The sequence below is a fragment of the Pogonomyrmex barbatus genome, unplaced genomic scaffold (assembly GCF_055798465.1).
Source record: "Pogonomyrmex barbatus isolate J1 unplaced genomic scaffold, ASM5579846v1 scaffold17, whole genome shotgun sequence".
Lineage (NCBI taxonomy): Eukaryota > Metazoa > Arthropoda > Insecta > Hymenoptera > Formicidae > Pogonomyrmex > Pogonomyrmex barbatus.
Window position 1 is genome coordinate 7,022,329 of NW_028297113.1, and position 24,565 is coordinate 7,046,893.

The following is a 24,565-nucleotide window of genomic DNA, read 5'->3' on the forward strand; positions in this document are numbered from 1 at the left end:
TATCTTTGTATAATATCAGCTGATTTAAATTTCTTTCACACATACATATTTATCCGTTCATTTCACTTTAGGATGACAGATCCCGAGGTTGCTAATGGTGCGCGTAATCGATGCGTGCGAGATACGCGATCGCGAGACTATGCGAGTTCGATAAAGGAAATCTAATGCCGAGCTCGTCGTTCGGACCTCGCTAAAGGACTTACCGTTCGCTCTCGGCTATATAATATCTCGTGGGAAGCCTCGTTCAGAGGTTGCATTCGTGTGCGTACTCGTGTACACACAGGGGAACGCACACAGAGGAAGGTACACACCGTGTCTACGGATACAGAATGTTCTCGGCGTCGCGACGACCAGGAGAGGAAAAATAAGAGACGCATATCTGACGTCGGCGTTGTTTACACGATATAATATCGGCTCAATCGCGACGGTACTGATAGACGTATCGAAGGAATCCGTTAAACCTTGGCTAACGTGTTTTTCTTTCAGCTATTAAAGGACTATTCCGCTGCTCGGTAGTTTATTTATCACGCGTTTTTATATCGAATAATAATAATTGCAGAGACTATATCTCGCGATACGTTCGAGTGGGATAGCGCGATGAATCGCGCCGATGGTTAATCGCGCCGAGAATAATTTTACGTCGCCGAAAAACGCGCTAATCGACCCGTCGTTTTTCGCTTTGCACTTCGAGCCCCGGGTTTCTACCGGAGTCTCTCGGTAATTTCGTTAAGCAGCGCTTCGCGAGGCAACTAGAGCGTTGATGCATTTACGAGCTTGGTCGGCCGGCCTCTTTTTGCAGGCGGTTTGCATCCACACGTTTCAAAAAGAAATATCCGCTGGCGCTATTAATAATAGCGCACTGGCAGTTCATCAAGTGACAAGGAGAAATTTTTTATTTTGATTTTTTTTTCCCGACGAAATAATCGAATTTACGTAAATATTGAAAAGATATTTCTGTGAAAATTTTTCACTCACGCGGGATAGTCCTATCCTTCTTTTATCGTTAACATTTTGGAAGCTCGAAAAGTCTCTGACCACTAGTTCCAGTTCTAAAGAAAGAAAAAGAGAGACGGCCAAGTAAACCAAACTCGACGGTAACAAAAACCAGAATCGTCGAATCTGCGGTAAATCGTAGGATATTTTCGTAATTCGATTATAATAGCGTGGCGCGGCGACGAACGGTAACGTCTCTCGAGATATGTTCTCGCGCAACGCGAGTAAGCGAGAGAGAACGCACGGTTTTTGTCGCGTCGACTCGCTTCTCTCCTCCTGGGAGGCGTGCGTGACACACGTTCGCAAAAACGCGCGCGCACACGTGCTCCTGCGGCGTTTCACGTCGTGGGGCACGAGACGACGACGTCCCCCGTCTCGCGGATGGAGAGAAAGAGCTCCGTTTGATACCACCGAGCTCTTTTTTTCGCGTCTCTCATGATGATCCGCCGCCAACTGTGGACCAGATCCAGTTATTAAGATCATTTTACGATTGCACGCGTTGTAGCGATTAAAAAGACTCGGGGTGCCTGTTTGCGCTCAACGCCCCCTGAAGAACACTCTTTTTTTGCGACTCGCGATACTTGCGGTTATGTACTCGTCAAAAATTCGACGGATTATATATTTCAATATTTTCAATTTTTTTTGTTTTGTTTATATTTATATTTTTTTCAGCGTGTGATATTATAAACCGTTTAATTTGATTTAATTTTGTCTCTCAATCCTTAATATCCATGGTTTCGAGGTACCCTCTCGAAGAAGTAAAATACGCGTGTTTTCCAGGTGAACGCCTCGGGGGTGTTCGAGCTAAGGCTAAAGTCCTTCGTGAACGAGTTCGGCAAGGACAGTCTGGGCAAGTGCTGTTCCGGCAGCGCGTCCAAGACAGGCGAATGCTCGGGGGTCTGTAAGACGAGATTTCGGGTTTGCCTGAAGCAGTACCAGGTGAAGATCGACACGACGTCGCCCTGCACGTACGGCGACGTCGTGACGCCCGTTCTCGGCGAGAACAGAATTAATCTCAGCACGAACGTTGCTCTGCCGAGCTTCGCCAATCCCATCAGGTTCCCGTTCGAGTTCACTTGGCCGGTAAGTTCCATCTTATTACTCGAATCCACAACTGTATCTCATGACTAATACATATTCTCGAATATTATACTTTGAACATTTTGATAAAGGAAGCTTTTGACATAATCGAGTAATAAGGCTGATTATACATCTCGGTTAATGTCAAATATAATTTAAAATTTCACGATGTTTAACGCTCGAAAAATTACAAAGCTATTTCGATCTTCCAGCAAAATTTTTTGCATTGGGAGAAAGTCTGTCGAGCTTTCTGTGGTTGATGAATAGTAGTCGGGAGACACCTTGCATGCCTAATAATAGCATGAAACATCATACTCGTATATGCGTAGGATAGGTCCAAGTCGTTCCAAGAGATATATCATTGTCGAATTATAAACGTGATGATTTATAAACTTACACGACGAGAGACGACGCACGTCGATATACGACGTACGGCAAACGACGTCTCGCGATAGGCGTGCATGTGCTGAAGATTTTTTGTCGGATTAGCATAAACGTTTCGATGTGGGAAGTAAAAAATGTTGACGATCGTGATAGATAACAGGTACAGCGTGTTCTGTATAACGTCGCACCGGCGGCGATACTTGCGATACTACGCACACGGTTACAAAAAGTTACGAATGAACCGTGTGTATTGCTCATATAACAACGTTATATACGCTTTTCACGTTCGCTAAATATCTCTGATGCGTTACACGATTAAAGCTTCGAAGGTTTTATTTAATCTTTAATAACCTAGATTTTTTTATTTTATCGAATATATTATAGTTTCGTAATGATTAATTACATAAAATGTCGCATGTTGTCTTATGATTAATTAGCTATACGTCTCTGATTTAATTAACAGAAAAATATAAAAATTTCCGGGTGCCGGCAAAGACGTGAAAACTATGCAATACGATCTCGTAGCTGCAAGAAAAAGAATAATACTTCCGTTCGTGCGTCTATCGCTAGTCATGGATGCTAATCGGACGAGTGCGTTGTCTAATTCGTTTCTAGCAAACGCCGGAACGATACCGAGATAAGAAACATGCGGAATTCGCGTGCAAGGATCGCGAGGAAGTTACATACATGTGAGAGCTTTCGAGTTAACGCGTGGACAAAGTCGAAGTCGCCGCCCTTTGTAATAATATGCGTCGCGATGCAATTATCATGTGGAAAATGCAATCACACAATCCCGCTCTGGTCTCGCATAACCGACCTTGGCTAATTGGCATGGAAGTCGTTTGCAAATTTCGCATACATGACTAAAAACCTGTTCGGGGCTTAGCTAGCTAGATGTAACCTCTGAGAGTCGTATAATGCAGATCGAGATATGATTATTGTGTTCATCAACGATGCGCTCCATAATTATACAGAATGATTAACTGCACTTCAGCTTGAAAGTTATGTGAGTATCATTAAAATTAATTGAAAAATTTCGTCACAAAGGTTTTCACGATATATGATGAATTTTGAAGTGTACGGCCGGATTTAAAATGCGTTTGCGTGCGATGTTTACAACGAGAATCGGCCGATCCGACCTTAGCGATGTAATTTCGATGCGCGTACGATATATACGGGGAAGTGCGTGCGTGTGGTGGTGTAGTCGTGTAGTCGTGTAGTCGTTGCACGAGGGAGACGTTGCACGCGTCGCCGGTCGCGTTGCATTTGCAACAGGTCGGCAACGGCGCGATTTTGATTTCTGCCTCGCTTGACGCGCGCAATTAACGAAAAGGGAGAAGCGTGCCCCCTTTTCCGTTTATTCTTTCTCTCGCGTGCGCGTAATGCGTGTCGATCGCTGCGTACACGCAGGATCGACGCACTCTCTCGCATCTGCTTTTTCCCTTCCTACTTTCGCGCGCGCGTTGCAACGAGATCGCCGCCGCCGCTGCGTACGGACAGGTTGATTGTATTAAAGGAACGAGGGAGAGAGAAAGAGAAGAAAAACACAGAAGAACACGCGTGTGTAGGGGTTGCGTTGCGTGGCACGTACGACGCGTGCTGCCAACGTTGCTTGCACGCGTGCATGCGCACGCAGCCGTCGGTGAGACCGAGAGAGAGAGAGAGAGAGAGAGAGAGAGAGAGAGAGAGAGAGAGAGAGAGAGAGAGAGAGAGAAAGGGAGAGGAAGATAGGAGTGATGAGAGAGATGGAGAGAAGGAGAGAGTTGGATGGCAGATGCCGCGGAAAAAGAGAAAAAAAAAGGGAAAGAGAGAGTGAGTAACAAGGGGAGAGTAGCACTTGTCTTTCCCTCCTGCTGTTGTTGATGCTGCTTGCTGTTACTGGCGATGTTTCGGCTCTCATAGGCGTCGAAATTTATATGCAAAATGAATGATTGATGATAATTAAATTGAAACACGTAAAGATTAACATTTCCGAGAGTAGAAGTTTATTCATAATTTATTTATATTCGATATCTCCCTAGAGAAATGTATAAAAAAAGTTATACATTCAGCATCGATGAGTGAGGAAGGATATTTATTACGTGATTTGTTATCTTGGGATGAAATTATATAAAGTTTTCAAGGCTGTGATATAACAGGCGGTATATTTACACAATCTATGAAATATTTATTTATTTCGCAAGATTTCAAAGAATATCTTATAACTATCTCGAGAATTGTTCGGAAATTAAACTCCACGTATTCCGAATTTATTTGACAAATTTCCCTCCGTGTTCCGCGAATGAGTCGACGAAATCTGGCCGCTACGCCGAAACTGACGAGAAACGCGCCAATGTATAATACAACAACAACTTGGGCCACGTCAATCGTCTCATGTCGGTGCTCGCGCATTTCTGACTATGAGACCGCCGTTTCTGCAGGGCCGCCAGCAGCAGATGGCCGGGGCCTTTTGCGCCTCTACACACTTCCCATGTACTCTGTCTATGCTCTTTCTCTTTCTTTTGCTCCCTTGCTCTTTTCTTTCGCCCTCCGTGGCTTTCTCGCGAGCAGAGTTAAATTTACTAACCCGTGTGTGTGTGTGTGTGTGTGGGGGGGGGGTGGCGCCCCTCGCGCCTCTAACGAGCCCCGCTCTCTCCTTTTCATATCGACCGATTTTTTTTTTTTTTTTAATTCTCTATCCTTTCCTTTATCTCGCGCTCTATTTGCTTTTTTCATATTTCATTCGTTTCTTCATTTTGTGCTCAGTTTCACGTTTTTCTCTACTTATTTCCCAAAGATAATGCTATCACAAGTTGCACTTTTTTTTTTTAGAATATATTTTTTATATTAATTTTTCGCGAGGTTATTAAATATAAATCTGTTGGTTACGTATTTGGCGGAACTCGAGCGAAAAACGAAATAAGTTCACTTTCTCTTTCTCATCTGTACGCGGATGATACAGGCACGTGCGTTCTTCGACATTTACCACCACCGGTTGAACCCGCAGCCCGGCGGCTGATAGGATTATCGCGCGGTGAACCGATGTCGAAATTAGTCCCGAGAGCGGTTGCCGATGCTTCTACCCGGCATCTGCTTTGATGTAGCATCATCAAACGAAGTCGGTAGCGGCCCTCGGGTTCTCGGAAGACTACCGACACGTTCGCAATTCCGCGGAGAACTTTCGGCAATTCCTGACCGATTTTTGCCCGACGCTCGTACCAGATATCGCTCCGCTTGGCGTGTCGGTGAAATAGCTCGAAACGGACGTAAGCCGCAATCGCTATTTGGAGTACCGATTTATTTTCGTAGCTTCAAAAGCGAGAGAGTGGTTTTAACTACATTCACAAATCACGTATCGTAAGATCAGCCTTTGCATAAAGAGAATTCAGAAGAGAAGCGATGAGAGAGACTGTGCAAATTTTACGCGAACGAGCTATTAACGAATACAATTACTTTTGTATCTTGTCTTTTTTTAACTTGGCGATATCGCGCGTGACAAATAAGTTGCATAAACATCTTGTTACGTGTCGCGTTTCTATGCCGTGGTATAACGAACGACGGTGAAAAAGTGAATTAACTCGTTGTAGCTATGGCTGATTACGGCCGAGTTTGCAATTAGTAAATTGACTCGCGACTCCGTACACGCCAGCATTGAACGAGCGAGAGTCGATAAAATAGCCACTATAAATAACAGTTACGTGCAATGCGCGTAAATCACTTCCGTGCGGTACGCGACCGAGATGCGCGAATTAACGGTCTTTCCATCACTGCAGTCAGACAGGTTCATTAAATGTCCGTGCGTAATTAGCGACACGACTCGACGAAACTGAGAAACTGAGCTTTGCAATTTAGCAGACGTAAACGTTTTAAACCAATCACGCGCATACGATTATATGTTTTAAAAGGATCAACATTAAGCACGGAATTTTAATAGCGAATCAAATTATCCTTTATTTTCTTTCATTAATAAACCTAATTTAACATTGTCGTAAAAAAAAATTCCAGAAAAATTAATTACTCTCACCTGTGGAAGTGATTTTTTTTTTCTTTTTCTACGCCTACTCTTAAATATATACTTTTGATACTAATTCCGTAAATTATTTCTCGATGGACGTTCCGAGGAATGTCTGTGGTATGTCATTCGGCGGCATGCGCCGTCTCGATACGTAATCGTAACCTTCGCAGACACTGCAATCTCTTACGCGTGCGTCCGTGCGTGCGTGCCGCGCTCTCTTATGCGCGCGCCTTAATTGGCTTTACGTTCGTGTACACGAGCCGCCTTATTAAAACAGCACGAGGCGACTAGCGACAGTGCAGCTACTGTGCTCGATCGTTGCGCACGCTCCTCGCGAGCGTAAGCGCAGGCATCCTCATCGCTCGCGATTTTACGTTTTCCGCGCGCACTCGCGCTACTAATAGCACGCACGCGCGCACTCGTCCCATTCTTTCCCCGCTTTCGTTATGTCGCCTGGGAATATCGCCGCCGTGCTATTCTATTTTTAGCCGATCACCGTAACTTCCTTCCGCGGTAAATCTCACGCATTATCCGTGAGGTAGACGTTGACGTTAGAGGAATATTGGAGCGTGCTCGGAGCTGTCGAGGTTTCTCTCAGGTCGCTGACATTAATTAAGAAAACGATTCAAGTCGTGGCAGGCGAACCGAATTTTCATTTTTTCGATGTCTGCCAAATATTAATTTTCAAGAGGAGGGAAAGAAGACGTCGAGTAGACTTATCGATACACCGGGGATTAAAATATTCATACAAACACAAATGCAAATATATGGATGTTATTTTTAATATACGATATCGCTGAAATTATTATGAGGAAATAATATACAGTAGCGTCATAATTCTTTAAAATGCGTTTTCGCGGAACGCGATTGCGAGAACGAGACTCGAGGAAGAACGGCGAGAGGCAAAGGACGAGAGGGCCGCGAAAGTGATGGGAATCGCGTTGCAGAAGGAAGGTGAAGGAAAGGTGGGGCCCGAAACCGAGGCGGCTAGCGAGCGAGCGAGCGAGCGAGCCGTGGGTCCCACGACCGAAAAGGCTGCGTGATTCGCGTTTCAGACGAAGGTACGAGCGGCGAAAGGTCGAATGAACGAACCGCGGCGTGGCTGCGTGTGCGGGAGGGGGGAGGGGTGGCGACAGCGGCGAGGTAATTCGGCGCATCGTGACACGACGCGGCCTCCCGATACGAAGCGTTTAGTACGAGTTACGTGGAGAATGATAACACGAAGCGGCGCGACGCGACGGCGACGCCGACGTCGACGTCGACGTCCACGTCCGACGCTTGGTTTCTGAAACTCCGCCGATGCGTGTATATTTTTAGTACCGTCGCGCGTGCGAGCATGCGAGACTCACACGCGATCGACCTCTTTCCCTACCGGCAGTCAATTCCTGTATCTACGTGCTGTATCTTCCTTTCTTCCTTCCTTTCTTCCTTCCTTTTCCCTTCTCTTTTTGCGCTTTGTTTTCACGTGCGTGTCACAAAGTACAAATTGCGGAATTTGGGCCCCGTTTTACGCATCAACAGAATTTTGTTTCGAGATCTAAATATTTTTGTAATTTTAAATAATATATTTTTAACCGTCAAAATATTAAAAAATATTTATAATAATAGCGAGAGGATATTGCGAACTAAATGTCTTCTCTCAAAGGAACGAATTCTCCACCAACTGTTATTGAAGCGATACACTGTTCGTTTGTAACGGTACAACTTGGCAAGTTCCCTTTCGCCGCAGTACCAATGGAGTTCGGGCTTGAATTTACTCCGCAAGAATGTAAAAGTGTTGAGTCGATGAACATTGAGTAACGGCCGGCACATCGTTTCCCCGATGCGCTTCCGGTCTCATCTCTCGCAGATTCTTATTACGATGTCGCCTAGGGGCGCCGTTTACGCGGAAACACTTCTTAATACGTTTCCTCTCCCAGACCCGGGGGGGCGTGTTTCCTGCTGCTCTTTTGTCGCCCGCGTATGCCTCTTCCTGGCTGTAAGAAAAGGAGGTCTTAAATGGAAGGGTCTCGCGCGATAATAGCGAGAATGAGTTTTTATCCTAAGGCTAGTTATTGTCGCGCTCTTCACGGTGGCGTGTGTGAAACAGGTGTGTTAGGCCGTATCGGGGCACGCAGCATCATTTTCGCGTCAGAGCGCTCGTCATTAATATTGAATTTAGTTATTTACAGATTAAAAAAAAAATTTTCGTCTTCAAGAGGAAAGAGTTCCTCCATTGAGCAGAGTTCCTCCATTGAGATGAAGAATCTTTGTTTACGACAAAGTCCCTCTTGAATTCGATCGAAACTCCTGTTGTCTCACTACCTACGTCTGCCGTTCCTTCGACCGACCCCTTTCTTTTCTTTTACGCTTTACGACAAGGTAAAAATACAGCTTGCGAAAACATGTATCTATCTTCTTCTACCCTTTCTCTCGATCCCTCAACACGTGGTCATCGGGGCAGGTACGCATCAGCTGATGCACGTGCGTAGGCGAACCTTATTGACTAACTGACTGAGTGACTGACTTACTGCCTGTCCCTTGAGCGATGCATCCTCGCTCGATACGAACGACAGAACGATAGGCTTATTAAAAGAAAAAATCTTGACGTTTTCTCATATTAATAATAGTATTTTTCTATGCAACGACTCATGATTGATTACAATAAGAGTCGAAAGTTGGAAACGGTAATAGCGAGCCCGATCGAAGCGTATATTAATAAAACAGGCCGCATCGCTTTGCATTAAGAATGGCCCGTGAAAGCGTGACTTTTGTTCGCATTACGGCGAACGAGGCAGGAACAGAGCGGCGGCAGCCATTCAAGTCGGCTCCACTTACGAGTAATTATCCAGTGTTGTTTTTCGGAATATTCACGTAGTCTTTAGACGCGTTTCTCCGATTTCGAAACACGGTACAGGTAACACGCTATTATATATCTGAAGTGAGAAAATATTCCGAAGGATTTCGGAATTCCGCGATTTCTTCCAGTCTCTCGTTCGTACGTTGGATTTTATTTTACAATTCGACTGCATCGCGACTGTCGCATCTGCGTATCGATGTCCTTCCGTGACTCGTCTATTTTTACCGCGTTCTCTCATTCCTGAACACGCCGGCCGGCGCATAGCGACGGGCGCTTCGGGGGGGGGGGGGATTAGATAACGCGTTTCCGCAACGGCCGCGGCGACGATGATGAAATTTTCGTGGCCGCCTTCGAAAGGCCGCGTCGAAAGGAGGAAGAGGAAACCGCGGATAACCAGCGACGACACCCTGCCGCCGACACGATGCATTTACATGTAGACCGCTCTCGCTCTCTCCTCGCTCCTCTACGCGACCGTCTTCCGCGATGATTAATACGCGCGTATATATACGCGCCCGCGCTACGAGATTGCAGCTACGTCCTGTTGTACGTGAAGAAACGCGAGTCGACAGAGAAAGAGAGAAAGGAAGCGGACAAGAAGAGGAGGCGAATCGCTGGGTAGAGAGAGGACGGCCTGTATGCGCGCGCGAGTCGGAGTGAGAAGCGACAACGAGAGAAAAAGGGGGAGAGAGAGAGAGAGAGAGAGAGAGAGAGAGAGAGAGAGAGAGAGAGAGAGAGAGAGAGAGATTGAAAGAGGAGCACACGCGGGCCCGAGGAGAGGAACGACGGAGTGGCGCGGAGTGCGGCGCGGTGGTTCGGCCCGACGGCCGAGAAGAAGGGAAAAGAGAGGCGAGAGAAGGTGGAGGTATGCTGCGCAGCCGTGGGAACCGACTGCCGAGCGAGCGAGCTCTCTTCTCCTTCTCGTTCTATCGCAGCGGCCGCCGCGCCTGTCGGCTCTCGCTCTATCGTAGCGGCCGTGCCGCGCCACGCCGCGCCACGCCGCGCCACGCCGCGCCTGTCGCCTCTCCCTCTGTCGTATTCGGCCTCTCGCTCTATCGCGCGACGCCGGCACCGAGAGGACTCGGCCGATTCTTCTCTCTTCTCTCGTCATCCCTCGCGTCTGCAGGGAAAAGGATCGGCTAGAGAACGTGCGTTTCCCTTCCTCCCTTCTTCCCTCCCTCTCCGGCATATCTTTGCTGCGATCGTCTTTATCGTCCTGTGGATTTCTCCTCCGCCTTCCGCGACCACGTCTCGCGCTGGTCGTCGGCAATTGCCGCTACCGATGCGCGCGCGTACACACACACACACACACACACACACACACACACACACACACACACACACACACACACACACACATGCGAACGTACACACTCACGTACAATCGCCAAGGCGCATTGTTCTCGCGAAGAACCGCGCCTTTTTTCGAACGCCCGGCCGTGATTCCTCGCCGATTTCATTCCGATCCTCGGTAATAAATTAGCGGACGATCACAGTGGCATTTGTCTTCTTGGCGATTTATTCTCTCCCTCCATCGTGCTCCTGATTTGTGTCGCTCTACCACAAGGATAATCTTTTTCTCTCCTTTTCGTTAAGTACACGTCCTGCGTGTCTAAACCCGGAGACGCGTCCTTGCCGCGAGAGAAAAAGGTGGTATAGCCCTGTATTTCTCGTCTCGCTTCCGTCTACGCCTACTACGTTCTGCTCTCGTATTCGTTGCTTTTTCGCCCTTCTCGCGTGTTCGACCGAGGCCCTTGGACCGGTCTCTCGAACCGCATCTCGTATCCACATTCGGTATCCCGACGTAAAAGGTGCACCACAACCTGCGCATCTCTTTCTCCGCTCGCTTTCCTCTCTTTTAGCAGAGACAAATTGCCGTCCTTCAACCCTTTTGCGGCGAAGGGCGAACGCTTACCTGTATGATGTACGTTCGTACATCATTGAGTTAATTCTAGTTGAAAATATATACCGTATATACCGTAGTGTTCAATAGTGTTGAATTATGTAGATGAAGCAAGTAGCGTCACGCGAGAAATAAATAAACTAAATAATTGCACAAGGTGAAGGAGCCAACCGATTAGACATGGATATTTTTTTGCCTTTGATATCACATATATCTAAATATTGATTTATTCTTTCTAAAATTGATTTATATTCTTATACATAAACTTATAACTTTAAACATAAACTTATCGCTATATGTGTATGTACGTTCATTCTTTATTTTTGCGTCGGTTTCTGTTTTTCGCGTCGAGATTGCGTTCAAAACGGGAGCAAAGCTCCGGAGACGAGAGCGCGCGGCTGTAATACAGCGTCCGCATAAATTTCCATGTGCGAGATGACATTCGCCACGGGATTACCGAGGGAGACTCGTTTACGGGAACTCACGGGCGAAACACGGGCGGGAATACTGGCGACGCCGGCGGATATAAACATTTATTATTCTCCGCGCGGCAACGACTAACGAGGTCGCGTATAATACCGCAAGCCGCGCGGCACTCTCTTTCTGTATTTAATGTACGTGCTCGTGTGACGTTAAATAATTAAACGAGGTATTATCATTACACAGATGTAACGCTGCGTAAGACGTATCCGTGTGTTACACGGTAACGTCATGTCCCGTCGCGACTTGCAACCGAGGTGACGATTCGGTGTAGTTTCTCGACGAGAGAGAGAGAGAGAGCATCATTATGAGATTTACGAGCCGTTCGGGTATATCTATCTGGTACCTCTCAGCTTCAATGTTGCTATGTACGAAAAAGTACCATGTGCATAGCGGGCATTCAAGTTTCCCCAACTTCCTCTCTCATGTGGGAGTTCTTCGACTATTTTGAAATTTAAATTTAAATTTCTTCACAATTTGTAACCTTTGATTTTATTTTGTTAAAAAACACGTACAAGACGTAAAGATATAAAAATTTCAGAAGCACGTTAGCCAATGGACGAAATTTTTTGAAAAAACGATGGAAAAAAATTATATGCAAATATGAATTAAATCGATTATGATGAACTTGTAAATTATTTATTGACATTTTGTAGATGATGTTGTTTCACGCATCAGTCGTAGTTCCACGTGTCGGTACACTTAGCACGCGCGCACGTGTATCTTAATGCGAAGCGTGATTTACACCGAGGGTACATCGTCGTGGTCATGGAAGTTGACCCCCATGGGGTTGCGATTCTCCTCGTGCCACGACGATAACTCGAAAGGGGGTGATTTTCACGCGTGTCGACCCCTTCCCTCAGTCCTCTCTCGTGTTTCTGCGGGTCCCCTGTCCCTCCCTTTGTCAGTGACGCGTAACCGTTTCTCCTCGTTCGTACTTGATGTGCACGCTCGTCGTTCTGCCGGCGGGCGGACGCGTGGCAACGCGTGGCAGGTGTGCACGTGACGCAGCACGCCGCGAAACGTTTAATTTGTTATTAACCCTTTCACCACGGAAATATTTCCTCTTTCGCGTTACCGTTATATTTCGAAAGTGCGCGCGAGTCACGGTCAAAAAATATGAATGACGCATCTGCTCAATTATCGGGCATTAAAACTTGATTGCAAAATCGAATTAAGAGAAATTAAATTACTTTCATTTTAAAATCTGTCTCAAAAATTCGCATTTTCGCTTTCCGAGATACGCAACACGACATCGTCGTGTTTTCGTTTCTATTCGAGGAACGCACGAGACTCAGGCAACCCTTTTTCTGTTCACAGGGTACATTCTCGCTGATAGTGGAGGCTTATCACGACGCGGACAACAGCACGCATCAATCAGCCGGTGAGCATAATTTTCTCTTTATCTTTTTTTTTTTTTTTTTTTTTTTTTTATAGATGATATCATATCGAATACGAGTGCGTGCCTGCGCGCACGCGCTCGTAAAAAGTCGAGATGGCGAAGAATTATCGTAAAATTAGTCCTGTGGGCGCGGCATTGCGCGGGTTCTTAAAGCCCTAAAAGAGAAGGCAGGAAGGTCGTCGGGTGGGCATGTGTGGTCCAGCTGGCCCGTGAGAGAGACACGATGTCTCGTAGACCAGTCGAGAAGTCACTTCCGGTCCCTGAGTGTGACACTCACCAGAGACGTGGCATCCTCCATCTTGTTCCTTCTTCTTTTTCGTCAATTACCTCTTGATTTTTATCCCTTTAAAATTCTCTCGAAACAAGAAGCGAAGAGAATGAGAAAGAAAAAGAGTAAATCGATTTTCCTTCGGCATCGTGTTTAGTCATGGAGTTTCTTTTGCGTCCAACTTATTAAACGGCTATTATTAAGGTCTGTAATAACATGGCTACAACATATCAAATTCGAAACCTCTTATACATTTTATTATATTTTTTATGTACTTTTCCCGATTAATCGTTGCAATTATTTTCCATTTCACAAATATTCTACTTCACAAAGATTAGAGATATAAAGGGAATATAAACAGAGATTGTTTGTCCACGTTTACAACCACGCGTTCTATCGTGACGTACTTAAAATTCACTTCTTTCGAGTACGGTCTTTTTATGGTAAACGTTATTTCGTTAATTTCGCGCGATAGGTCACAGATATACGTGACTTGGCAAATCTTATGTCGGCCGGCCGTTGTTCCGCGAACAATCGTCGCGTTTTCATTGTTCTATTCAGCCTCTATTGCCGCTAGTCGTCCCTCGTTTGTAACCGCGCGTTATTACGGCAACGCGTCTCCGTTGTGTCATAGCGTTGTGTCGTCGACCAGGAGCCGAGGCTCTAGAGCGGGAGAGAGGAAAGTGAGAGCAAGGAGAGGAGAGACGCGGCAGCGGCGGCGGCGGCGGCGGCGGCGGCGGCGACGGCACTAGTGTTTCCTTCCTGTGTAACCGTAGTACATCCATCTTCCATCGCGCTGGAAGTAACTCGACACCGAGTATATACCGGGCACGTCCAACGAGTCTAGCTCAACCTACCGTCGATTGTCCTTAAATTTAGCACTTTTGCTACTTTTCTAGAACGAGAACATATGTGAGGCATCAAGACCTTCACTCCAGAGGGGTGAATTTTCGAATTAGAGAGAAAGAAAGGACGTGGACGTTATATCAACCGAAAATTTCCATTTACTTCGATTTTCGATGTAATTTCAATTCCACGTAGAATCTCGCCGAAGGCGGATACAACTACGTGCAACAACCGCGCGAGGCGTACGGAGTGCGTACGGTTTTCTGTACGCACTCGCGCGCAGATAGCACACGCATCCGCTTCACTCTATTCACTCTCGAGACCGGCTTTAAAAACGGGGTAAGAAGAGCGAGACCGCTTAATTTCTTCCTCGAGAAGTCCCGTGGGGCCCCTTCGGTAATTAGAATCGGCCGACGAGAGAGAGAGAGAGAGAGAGAGAGAGAGAGAGAGAGAGAGAGAGAGAGAGAGAGAGAGAGAGAGAGAGCGGAAGCTGCATACGCGCGGCGGTCGCGCGCCCTCATGCGTGTCGCACGCACACGCGTGCAAACGTCGTGTCGCACCCGTCACTCCTCGTATCACCTATGCCTTCACTGCCATCGTTGTCGTCGCCACCGCCAGCACGGCTTCGGCCAATTAACCGAATTTAACTGTTTGTTTCGGCGCCACGCGGCGCGTACTTTATTGGATCTCGCTTAAACATCGTCGCCGTTATTTATCTCTCTTTTTCTCACGTGCTTTCTCCGAACGAGGAAGCGACTGCGAGGAAACTCGCGAACGAGTTTGTAAGTATAAACTTTGCAAGAGAAAACTGGATTCGCTGTGGGGTGGAGAAAGCTCGGAAGATACATTGGAAAATCTCGTTTTAAGGAACTCTAATGAACACGCCCGACTTTACTTGGATATCAGGATTCATGTTTATGCTTTAAAATTCTCGTTGATATTAGCCACAGAAACCAGATTAATCTCTTGTTCTGTATCGATATCGAACATGGCGTATTTTTTCATAGCTAATATCTGTATATATATATATATATATATATATGACTTGTTGTCATCAAAATAAAGAAATTAAAAAAAATTATCAATTATCAATTATGTTTATTTGTTACATTATCCAAATGATTAAATTTTTTTACGATGATTACACGCGTTGAATAAGAAAACGATAAGCTTCCGCTGGCCGCGCTTTCTCGGTGGCGAGTGTTAACGCTCGCGTTACAGCTTAAGGCGAATGTCTTCTCCGGTCTCTGGATTTTATCGTCAACATATCGCTTATACGCGTCTGGTGTCTGCAATTCTTTTTTCGGCGTTTGGATATTTTATGAAATCATCGATCAAAATCTGTTAATCCCTCATCAGTTGTTCCATATGCGGTTACGCGTCATACACTGAATTAAATTAGATCGCAACTTAACAAATGGGTTAGAAAATTGCAATCATTAAAGTTTCAATTGTCCTCACATTGTAAGAAAGAAATAATAATGCACAGTTAGCAAATTGTATTTTCGTGAAATCCTTTAAAGATTAATATATATCGATCATTAAACGCGTGTTCAATAACGCGTGATAATATTAAAATTGAATTAAAATAAAGATAGAAAAAAAATGAATCATTGTCATGTGCATGTGAGCCTAATTTGAGCCGAGGATTAATATATTACGGCAATACTAATATCCACGACGGGTCGCCAAACATCGTGTCCCGGATATGCACCTATCCCTGGGGCCTTTATCGCGGATACACCGCTTACATTGTGCTCCGTCTACCGTGCTGTTGCTCCAGGCACAATATAATACCCACAACGCACCGGCGAAACGAGCCCTTTATTGCCGCGTTGCTCGGATGCTGCTTCCTTTCTCAGGCGAACACCACCACCAGCGCCTCCTCCTCCGCCTCCTCTCTTAACCGCCGCCCCCGCTCCCGGCGTTCTTGCCTCCTTCCCTTTCGGGCGTCCCTCTTCCTCCTTTTTAGCCGCCCATCACGCACACACGCACACGCACATTATCCGCGTTGCGTTACGTTGTGTTACATTGCGTTACGTTGCGTATATGTGCCACGCCAGTGCACGCGTCGCGCCGCTGCAGCACCTGCGTGCTGCACCTCGGAGTTGCGTTCGCTTCGCGTCGCGTGTCACAAAAAATTTTCGTGGGAATCCCACTATCGCCGCCGCTAATTACCGCCGCGACGTTCCTCAAGGACGATCATAGTCGCGGGAGAGTGCGAGAGGAGAGATTAGGATCGCGTCTCTAATCCTGTTACCAAGCCGATTCCCGCGTATTACTGACGGCAGCTATCGGTCGGATTTACTCCGTTATTTTCGCGAGACGAGACTCTCGAACGGTGCATTTTTCGCGCGTAGCGCGTAAATTTAAAGCCATTCATACGCGCGATCATTTTGCGGAAAAAAGATGCAAAATGTTTCAACTAAAAATAAGAGACTTTAAATAAATATCGGATGGTCTTAAAGTCTTATTTTTTTTTTTTTTTTTCTTTATTCCGGTCTAATTTTATTCTCGTCGATGTGACGTTATTTATAAATCTCAGCGGGGCGAGAGGTGGTGTCGCGCGAGCGAACGATTACACGTGTCGATGAGAACGCTCGACGCGAGCCGATCGATCGGTCCCTCGTGTGTCGAGCGCGCAGATGAAGTGGCATTATTGTACGCGAACCAGTTTCCTTTGTCGCTAATGACGACGTTCACCGACATCCGCCTGCTTCGTGTGCTCGGTCGTTGCTCGTTTTGGTAAAGGCCGATCGGATTACTACTCTTCCTTTCCTTCATTCATCCGCCGTAGCGCCAGCAGGAAAGAGAAGAAAAGGAAAGATTCTCTCTCTCTCTCTCTCTCTCTCTCTCTCTCTCTCTCTTTCGTTCTCTTTTCCGCGCCGTTTGTCCGTTCGTTCGCGATGAGCCAACAGCGCTATTATGAAGCCTTATGGAATAACGTGCGTGGTAAAGAATTAAATAGAGATCGCGATATCTCCAGCCGAGGTACTGTTAAATGCTTCTTTAACGCGCGCGCATTTGAGGAAACGGTGTACGTTCCTACGATTCGTAATATCGCCACCGGTTCGTTAACTACAACGTTAACTACAACGTGGATGACGCATCGGAACCGTCGTGATACACCGCGGTGTATATCTATCGGAGAAATCGTGTACATCATTCGGAGGGATATTTCCCGCGGGAAAAAATCGAGCGGGCCATAATGTCCAAATATTAGTTCTCGCTTTTGACTCTCTCTCGGTCTTGATGTCTTGAGACTCGTGTCAAGAACTCGGATTTGTTCAAGAGATATCTTTTATCTTTTTGCAAGACAAATAGCTGAGTCACCAAAATTTTTGATTAGGTTAGGTAAATTTGCATAATGTAAAAACGCTCTTTACAAAATTTCATTCAAAAACAAAATTCAGATTTGTCGGAAAAAGATCAATCTAGACAAAGTGCACGTATAATCCTAGCGTATAATACATGCCGTATTTATTTCCGTTGCACCGACGGTGAATGCGTCCGGGGTGCATTGGCTGGACTGACACCCGACTTGAGAGTATCCTATTCATTCCCAATTGATACGGCGCGTTAGCTCTTCGCGATGCGTACATGCGTACACATATACACACGAGCGAAAGGAACTCCAGCAGTGGTCGTGGTTCCATACGTGACTTACGTCACCGTCGATTGTCAACCGCTTTTCTCCGACTGGTCTCTCTCTCTCTCTCTCTCTCTCTCTCTCTCTCTCTCTCTCTCTCTCTCTCTCTCTCTCTTTTCCTCCTCTCCTCTTTCTCCTTCCTACAAACAGAACACCGTTGGACGCCGCGACTCGCTGCACATCGCCCGATGCACTCGGGAGAGCGCACCTGCCTTCTTTCGCATGATAATAACGATAGCGATAATTGGCCACCTTCCAGTGGGCGCTCCACGTGTCAACCGGTGAAAGAAAAAAATCCTACGTGTTGTGATCGAAGAGATCAGTGGGAAAGCATTGATCTAATGTACTTTCATAGAATATTGAGGAAAAACGGTTAGTCTTAAAGTTGGGAATTTTAATTCAGATTAATCCTTCGAGGTTTTTAAAACGGCACGGTGAGTTTAAGTTTCATAAGTTTCCGTTATCCGAGATCGTAATTATTTATTAGGATATGGACTTGGATTTAAAAAGGATCGGCGCTACGGTCTCCAAAATCTTATGCGAGCCTGTGAGAGAGGCCCGCTACCTGCTAAGTAACTTCGGAGCGGAGGCGGAGCCGGCGGCGTTTCGGAAGTTGATCCACCGCGCGTTCGAGTTTTACGATCCATTTCGCTAAATAATCGGCGCGTCGTTTTTTCGCGCAGAAACAGCACGGCGGAGGCAAAACGCCGCTGGCTACATGCCAGCTCTCCTTCTCCTTCTTTCTCTCGGGGGCTACGCTCGTTCGGCAGCCGCTCGTTTCTGAATGAACAATAGAAAATGTCTGCTACGCGCCGGCGCTGCGCGTCGTTAATGAATACCTTGAATCGGTCTGGCCTCGAGCACGCCGGGTGTTTACCGGGTGTATACGCGCGCGGACCGTGGTCAAGTAGAAACGACGGCGGCGGCAGCGATCTCTCATGGTGGTGTAGCCAACGTCCATCCTAATACGTCCGGGGGAAAACAGCAGCAGGAAGTTGTAACGTTGGCCGATACACGGCCGCCGGTAGCGCATAACGTAATCTCACCTTCCGATCGATTGCGTACACGCGAATTAATCTTTACTCGCGCGTCTTCCTTCCGTATTATATTCTTTCCGCAAATATGGACTACGCGCCAGAACTTCATTCCTGTCACGCACGCGTACGTCTTACGTATTCGCCTTTGTCCTGAAGGTATGTTATATTTAAGATTCGCGAAGAAAAGTAGTATCGTGAATATTTCATAATTATTTCAACGATTATCGCTGCGTTAAAATAGTCATATCATTATAAATTTGTCTCTCTTTAAAAATATACCTTGTCTTTATATAGCCTTTATAAACCGATAAGCCGGCTAATTCTCGATTACGTTCTACTCTGCGCATTTGGAGTAGCGGAGCTCTCTCTCGGGATCGAACGTAGCGTGCGAAGATCGGCGTTTTCGGAACTCGTAACAGCATCACCTGGGAAGATAGCCCGGTAAACTACCTTCTCTCTCTTATGCATCTTACTCGTCTCTCTCTCTCTCTCTCTCTCTCTCTCTCTCTCTCTCTCTCATTCTCGACTCCCGTTTCGCCGACAGCGAAACGCCACTTCCCTTCTGGGAAGAGAGGCTGGTCTGACTCCCTCCTTAAGTATCCTCGGGCACGCCATCGGCGAAAACCTTCGTCCTTTTGTTCCCTCCTCGCTCATTCGTTTCTTCGCTTCTTCGTTCTTCCTCGACGCGCGCGATGCACAGAGAGAAAGAGAAAGAGCACACAGTGGCGTGTGATCGAAGAGCCTCTCTCAGGAAATCGCATTATCAGACGATAACAATGTCAATATTGAATCTTTGAGTTAAAATTTTTTCGATTCGCATAATAAGAGAATAATATTGATAAATTGTTGAGGCTATTTTAATTCTACGGAATTAATGATATCGAAATTTTTTTTTTTTTTTTTTAAATAACAATTTATAAGTTTCTATCGATAACTAATAACGAAATATTATCAAAATAGCTTTCATCAAAAAATAGTCATATTTATTGTGTTTCTGACGGTGTGTAATGTGTGTGATTAATCTTAACAATGATTTTAGAAAATATGACAATTATAATTTCCTTTTTACAATAATACATGCATAGATTGCGGAAAATTTTGAAAATTTATCGCTCGTAAATTTTATCCGTCATTGATAACTTTCCAATAATATTTTCGAACCACGACTCGATCCTATTATTTGTTTAATATCGTTCGAGGGCTACGCTACTGACCTCACTACAGGCGATAGATCACAGTGGGATCGGCGGGTTCGGTACGCTACCGGTTCGGCTGTGCGAGGCGAACGGATCACGCGCGTGCACCGAAAACCGGTGCCGTGAGATGCACGTTTTTCGGTAGGGCACCTGATCGTAGCCTCGGATCCTAATCTGTTGGGGCTATTACGATAATGCGCCCTGGTATAAGGAAGGTTGTAGCCTCCGCTCGTTGCTTCGCTTATCCGTTTTCGTTTACACGAAAGTGAGTAGAGACACCGGATGAGAGGACGAACTTGAGGCAAAGACGAGGGAGAGAGAGAAAAAGGTGTGAGGGGGGGGGGGGAAGAGGGTAAGAGATAAGGAAAGGATGAGAGAGGAAGGAAGGATGCCTCTTTCCCAGAGCCAACGTGGTATACTCGCTTACTCTCTTTGTGCCGGATGCATGCCGCCGACAGAGTAGCAATAGCGGACGAACGTCCGGTCTGCCCTCTCTCTTTCTCTCTCCCTCCTTTTTCTCTTTGCTTCTCTCTCTCTCTCTCTCTCTCTCTCTCTCTTTCTCTCTCTCTCTGTCTCTCGGAGGCCGATGCACTTCGATCGCATCATTGGGTGCAGCGGTGCACTTCGTCGCTCTGCTCCAATGCTGCCCGTGTCGACTAATTACTTTCATATCGCGCGTCTCATTGTTGTTCAGCGCGAACGCACCGTTAATTTGGCGATCAACATTTTTTTCTATCAGCCTGTATCCAATGTAGAAGTTTTTAAAATATAAAAGAAAATAATAGACATATGATGTACTCTGTAGCTTTAGATATCATTCAAAATATTGTAAAAGGATCTGAATATAAAAATCACGCGAAACATAATCTTATGTTGTTACAGAGAAAGTACTGATTACGCGGCTAACCACCCAAAAGTGGCTGGACGTCGATCCGGAATGGACCATAGACGTGTACAAGAGCGCCCATTCGCAAATGGAGTACGAGTATAGGGTGACTTGTGCGCCGCATTATTACGGCAAGGGTTGCGAGAATCTATGCCGGCCAAGGGATGACAACTTTGGTCACTATAGTTGCAGTCCAAGCGGCGAGCGCGTCTGCCTCACCGGCTGGAAGGGCGACTATTGCAACTCCCGTAAGTATATACCACGTTCGCTGTTCTGGTATCCATGATCGCGCGCTATATTTTAAGCGATAGCGCGACACACTGGCCGCCATTTATTTCCGTGTTCTCTATCACGACTGCACGCGCGTATCAAACATTATTTTAACCAGTTCGGTTTAGCAACTGAGTGATTACCGTTTAGACTTGAGGGGAAAAAAAAGTTAATAACAAATTAAATAACCGTAGGTGAATAAACTGATCGTGATGCGATTTCTCGAAAGACGAATGTTAGAAAATTACCAAGTGGCTGTTCGTTCTACGTTTTCTCGACGCCAGTTCTCGCATTTCTCGTAAGGATTTTAGCGAGACACGCGGTTATTAACAGGCAGCGTTTGCTGCCTCCGCGATCCCTATCGACGGTCGAATATGCACGCTACCTCGGTAAACGACGATACTCTTGCGAATCGGCCGGCGCGGCGCGGCGCGGCGCGGCGCGGCTTGGCTCGCCGAACGAGAAACCGTTCCTATCGCGTATCCTCGCGTTCTCTCTCGCTCCACGTTCCTTCAGAGCCCGTCGTCTCTCCCGGCGCGCAAAGGAGAGGCCCCCGAGTGCAGTCGGTGGTGTGGCGCGCTGCAGCGCGGCGCAGCCGAGGACTTCGAAGCGTGCAGCAGCTTCCCACGCTTGGCTCGCGCGTGTGCGAGTATCTCCTCTCCTTCTCTCACCCGCTTCCTCCTCCGTTCACGCGCGCTCTCTTCTTTCTCTCTCTCTCTTTCTTTCTTCCCCCCCCCTCGCCCCCTCCAGTCTTCTCCGTCTCGCGCGGCCCGATCGCATCCCTCTCTTTTTCACTCTCGCGTACCTGCGAGCCGACCGCGACCTAATCCGTGTGCACGTGTAATGATCCGAGATTGTGTGAGCGAAAGAGGCGAGGAGGCGAAATCTGCCTTCGTGTGTGGCTCTCTCTTTCTCTTTCGATCCGTCTTTCCTTCTCTCATTCTTCTCTCTCTCTCTCTCTCTCTCTCTCTCTCTCTCATTCTCTCTCTCCGTCGAGACTCGGTCGAGACTCCGCGCGACTCGGATGGAACGGCCGTGTCTGTTACCGAAGTCACAGTCGTCGATGCCGAGGCTTCTGGCCCCTGATGCGTACAGGTTCTCCTACCCGCACCTGGTATCCATGATGGGACTGCGTTTGACCTGTGCGTATACAAAGGTGGTATTATTCGCGAGAGGAAGGGATTCCGCGTTTGTCTCGGTTCTCATTCAAAAAAGTCAGGACACGTTTTCAGATTGTGTCGAATTGTTCGGACGGACAAAAACCGGGTCGTTGCTTAGCGACTACGCCGAGTGTTGTTGAATAACATCTTCAAATTTCACGAAGGATGCAAAAATTTGGGAAAAAAAGATAAAATTATTTATCATTTCTTTCTCTATAATAATGAAATGAAAATTTGCCAATTTAAATTATAAGCTCGAATCTCATTACGTAATCCCAAATTGCATTAAAACATACAAGTAATATATGTTATATTTCTGAGTTTTCTGTGAAAAATACGTGAATATCACAAACATCTTTTTTATATATCCTTTTTATGAAATTTTATAAATATTTGTTTCAAAATTTAAAATTAACGAGATTCGTTTTTCACTAGCTCGTATGTGAAGTTAACGCGTTCATTTCGGTCATATTTTCGAGATTTCCGCTTTTCCACATTCTTCCTTCATTTTTTGCCAATTCTCGGAAAATTCCGAATTCCAAACTTTCTCGAATCCGATCGAAGTGAAAGATCGATCGTAGGCGAAGTCTTCCCGTGTGTGGAGCCCGCCGGTTCCCGGTCGTTGCACTCGACGCCAACTGCTCGTGGCCGCAGCGATCGACAAAGTTCGCGCGTCGATTACTAATGGACTACTTTTCATTTCGTGGACATTCCTCACTATTGTTCGGTGAATCGATTGTTCGAACGATCTTTCAAAAAACTTGTATCTCGTTCTTCGATGGAAAAAAATAGGATTGGATTTAAAATTATTCCAAATGCAATCACAGATCTTCGTTATATATTAACTTTCATCAGTCACTTTTCCTAACTGATGAAAAGAACAAGATTGGTTTTTAAAAGATAGATTTCGTAACGCGTTTATTAGAGTAATGAGACGTAAAAAAACTCGATTTCCCTCTACCGCAATATTCTATACGATTATGCGGCTTAATGAGAAGTGGCAAAATCACTGTCGCGCTCTCGCTCGACGAGCCAGTCGGCCGCAAAACGTCAGGAAATACGACGATATAAATCACGAACGGCGGACTCTCCTTCGGAACGAGTCTCGCGAGAACACAAAAGGACTTTCACTTGTTCGGAATCTGTTAAAACAGCGATATCTCGTATTCAGCTTCACTACTTCCGCGCTGCATCTTCCCGAATCTTAATGATAATATTCCTTTCTTAATCTTTTTATCGTATATTTTTTCGTATATTTTTTTTTTGTATTTTTCTTTTCTCGATAATTTTCCAGAATCAAATACCATACAGAACTGTGATTACGTTATCACGATATTTTGCAGATAGATCTAAAAGTAAAAAAAAAAACTTGTCACTCTTTCAAGATTAATGACGTCATAAGTACATTAACACGTTTTTTCGCCTCCTCAGAATTGCTTTCTCATCGATTTTTTTTTTTATCGTCCATTCATTCTAAAGTTCTACGCCCCCTTGTCCAATCCAAATCGATATTCAGAAGATACTCATCGTCGGGCCACTCTCGCGGACCGGATTGCACTTTCCGTGCAGCCGTTTCGATCGCGCATGACGAAGGGTTAACTCCGTCTATCTCGTTAACCCCGTGGTAAGAGGGGTGCCTCCCGGTCGGTGGGTTGAGAATAGGTAGACACACAGCGAGCAGTCGGACTCTTTCGGGGGTGCCGATACGAAGGCACGTTATATAGGGGTTGCACAGCGAGCGCGCAGAGAGAGCAGCTGCAACGCGCGAACGAGCCTGGGCGAGTTGGGCCCAGACAGCTGCATCGAAAGGACGGTGCTTTAACTAACAGCTGCCCCATACTCGTGCAGTCCATGTACATTCCGGCTACTCTCCCCCCCCCCCTCTCTCTCTCTCTCTCTCTCTCTCTCTCTCTCTCTCTCTCTCTACCTCATCTCAGAAGTTTTTGTCGCGACGCTTTTCCGAAAGTACCTTCAGTGTCTCCCTTTTATTTCTTCTCAATCTACCTGACCGAATTTTTCGAGCCGGATTCTATCCTAGCCCAATTGTGATATATGCGGTCTAGGATGCGTTCGTCTTCGACGAGATCATCATTTAAATAAAGTAGGCGATAATAATGGAATAATAGCTACCTGTGACACGCTACTCAATGAGAATTTTGTATCGGTTTTACCTAAAACTTG

At 46.2% G+C, this 24,565-nt stretch overlaps 2 protein-coding genes across 2 annotated transcripts in view; one reads left to right on the forward strand and one right to left on the reverse strand.

Annotated features, from left to right (window-relative positions):
• Positions 1–4,931, reverse strand: part of Rpp20 (ribonuclease P protein subunit p20) — a 107,993-nt gene extending 103,062 nt beyond the window's left edge. The window contains exon 1 of the mRNA XM_025219256.2: positions 4,925–4,931. Within this exon, the coding sequence (XP_025075041.2) occupies positions 4,925–4,929 (5 nt within the window). The 5' untranslated portion in view covers positions 4,930–4,931. The remainder of the gene's footprint in view (positions 1–4,924) is intronic.
• Positions 1–24,565, forward strand: part of Delta (neurogenic locus protein delta) — a 44,486-nt gene that overhangs the window by 5,649 nt on the left and 14,272 nt on the right. The window contains exons 2-4 of the mRNA XM_011645155.2: positions 1,774–2,076; positions 12,991–13,054; positions 20,951–21,202. Coding sequence (XP_011643457.2) covers positions 1,774–2,076; positions 12,991–13,054; positions 20,951–21,202 — 619 coding nt within the window. The remainder of the gene's footprint in view (positions 1–1,773; positions 2,077–12,990; positions 13,055–20,950; positions 21,203–24,565) is intronic.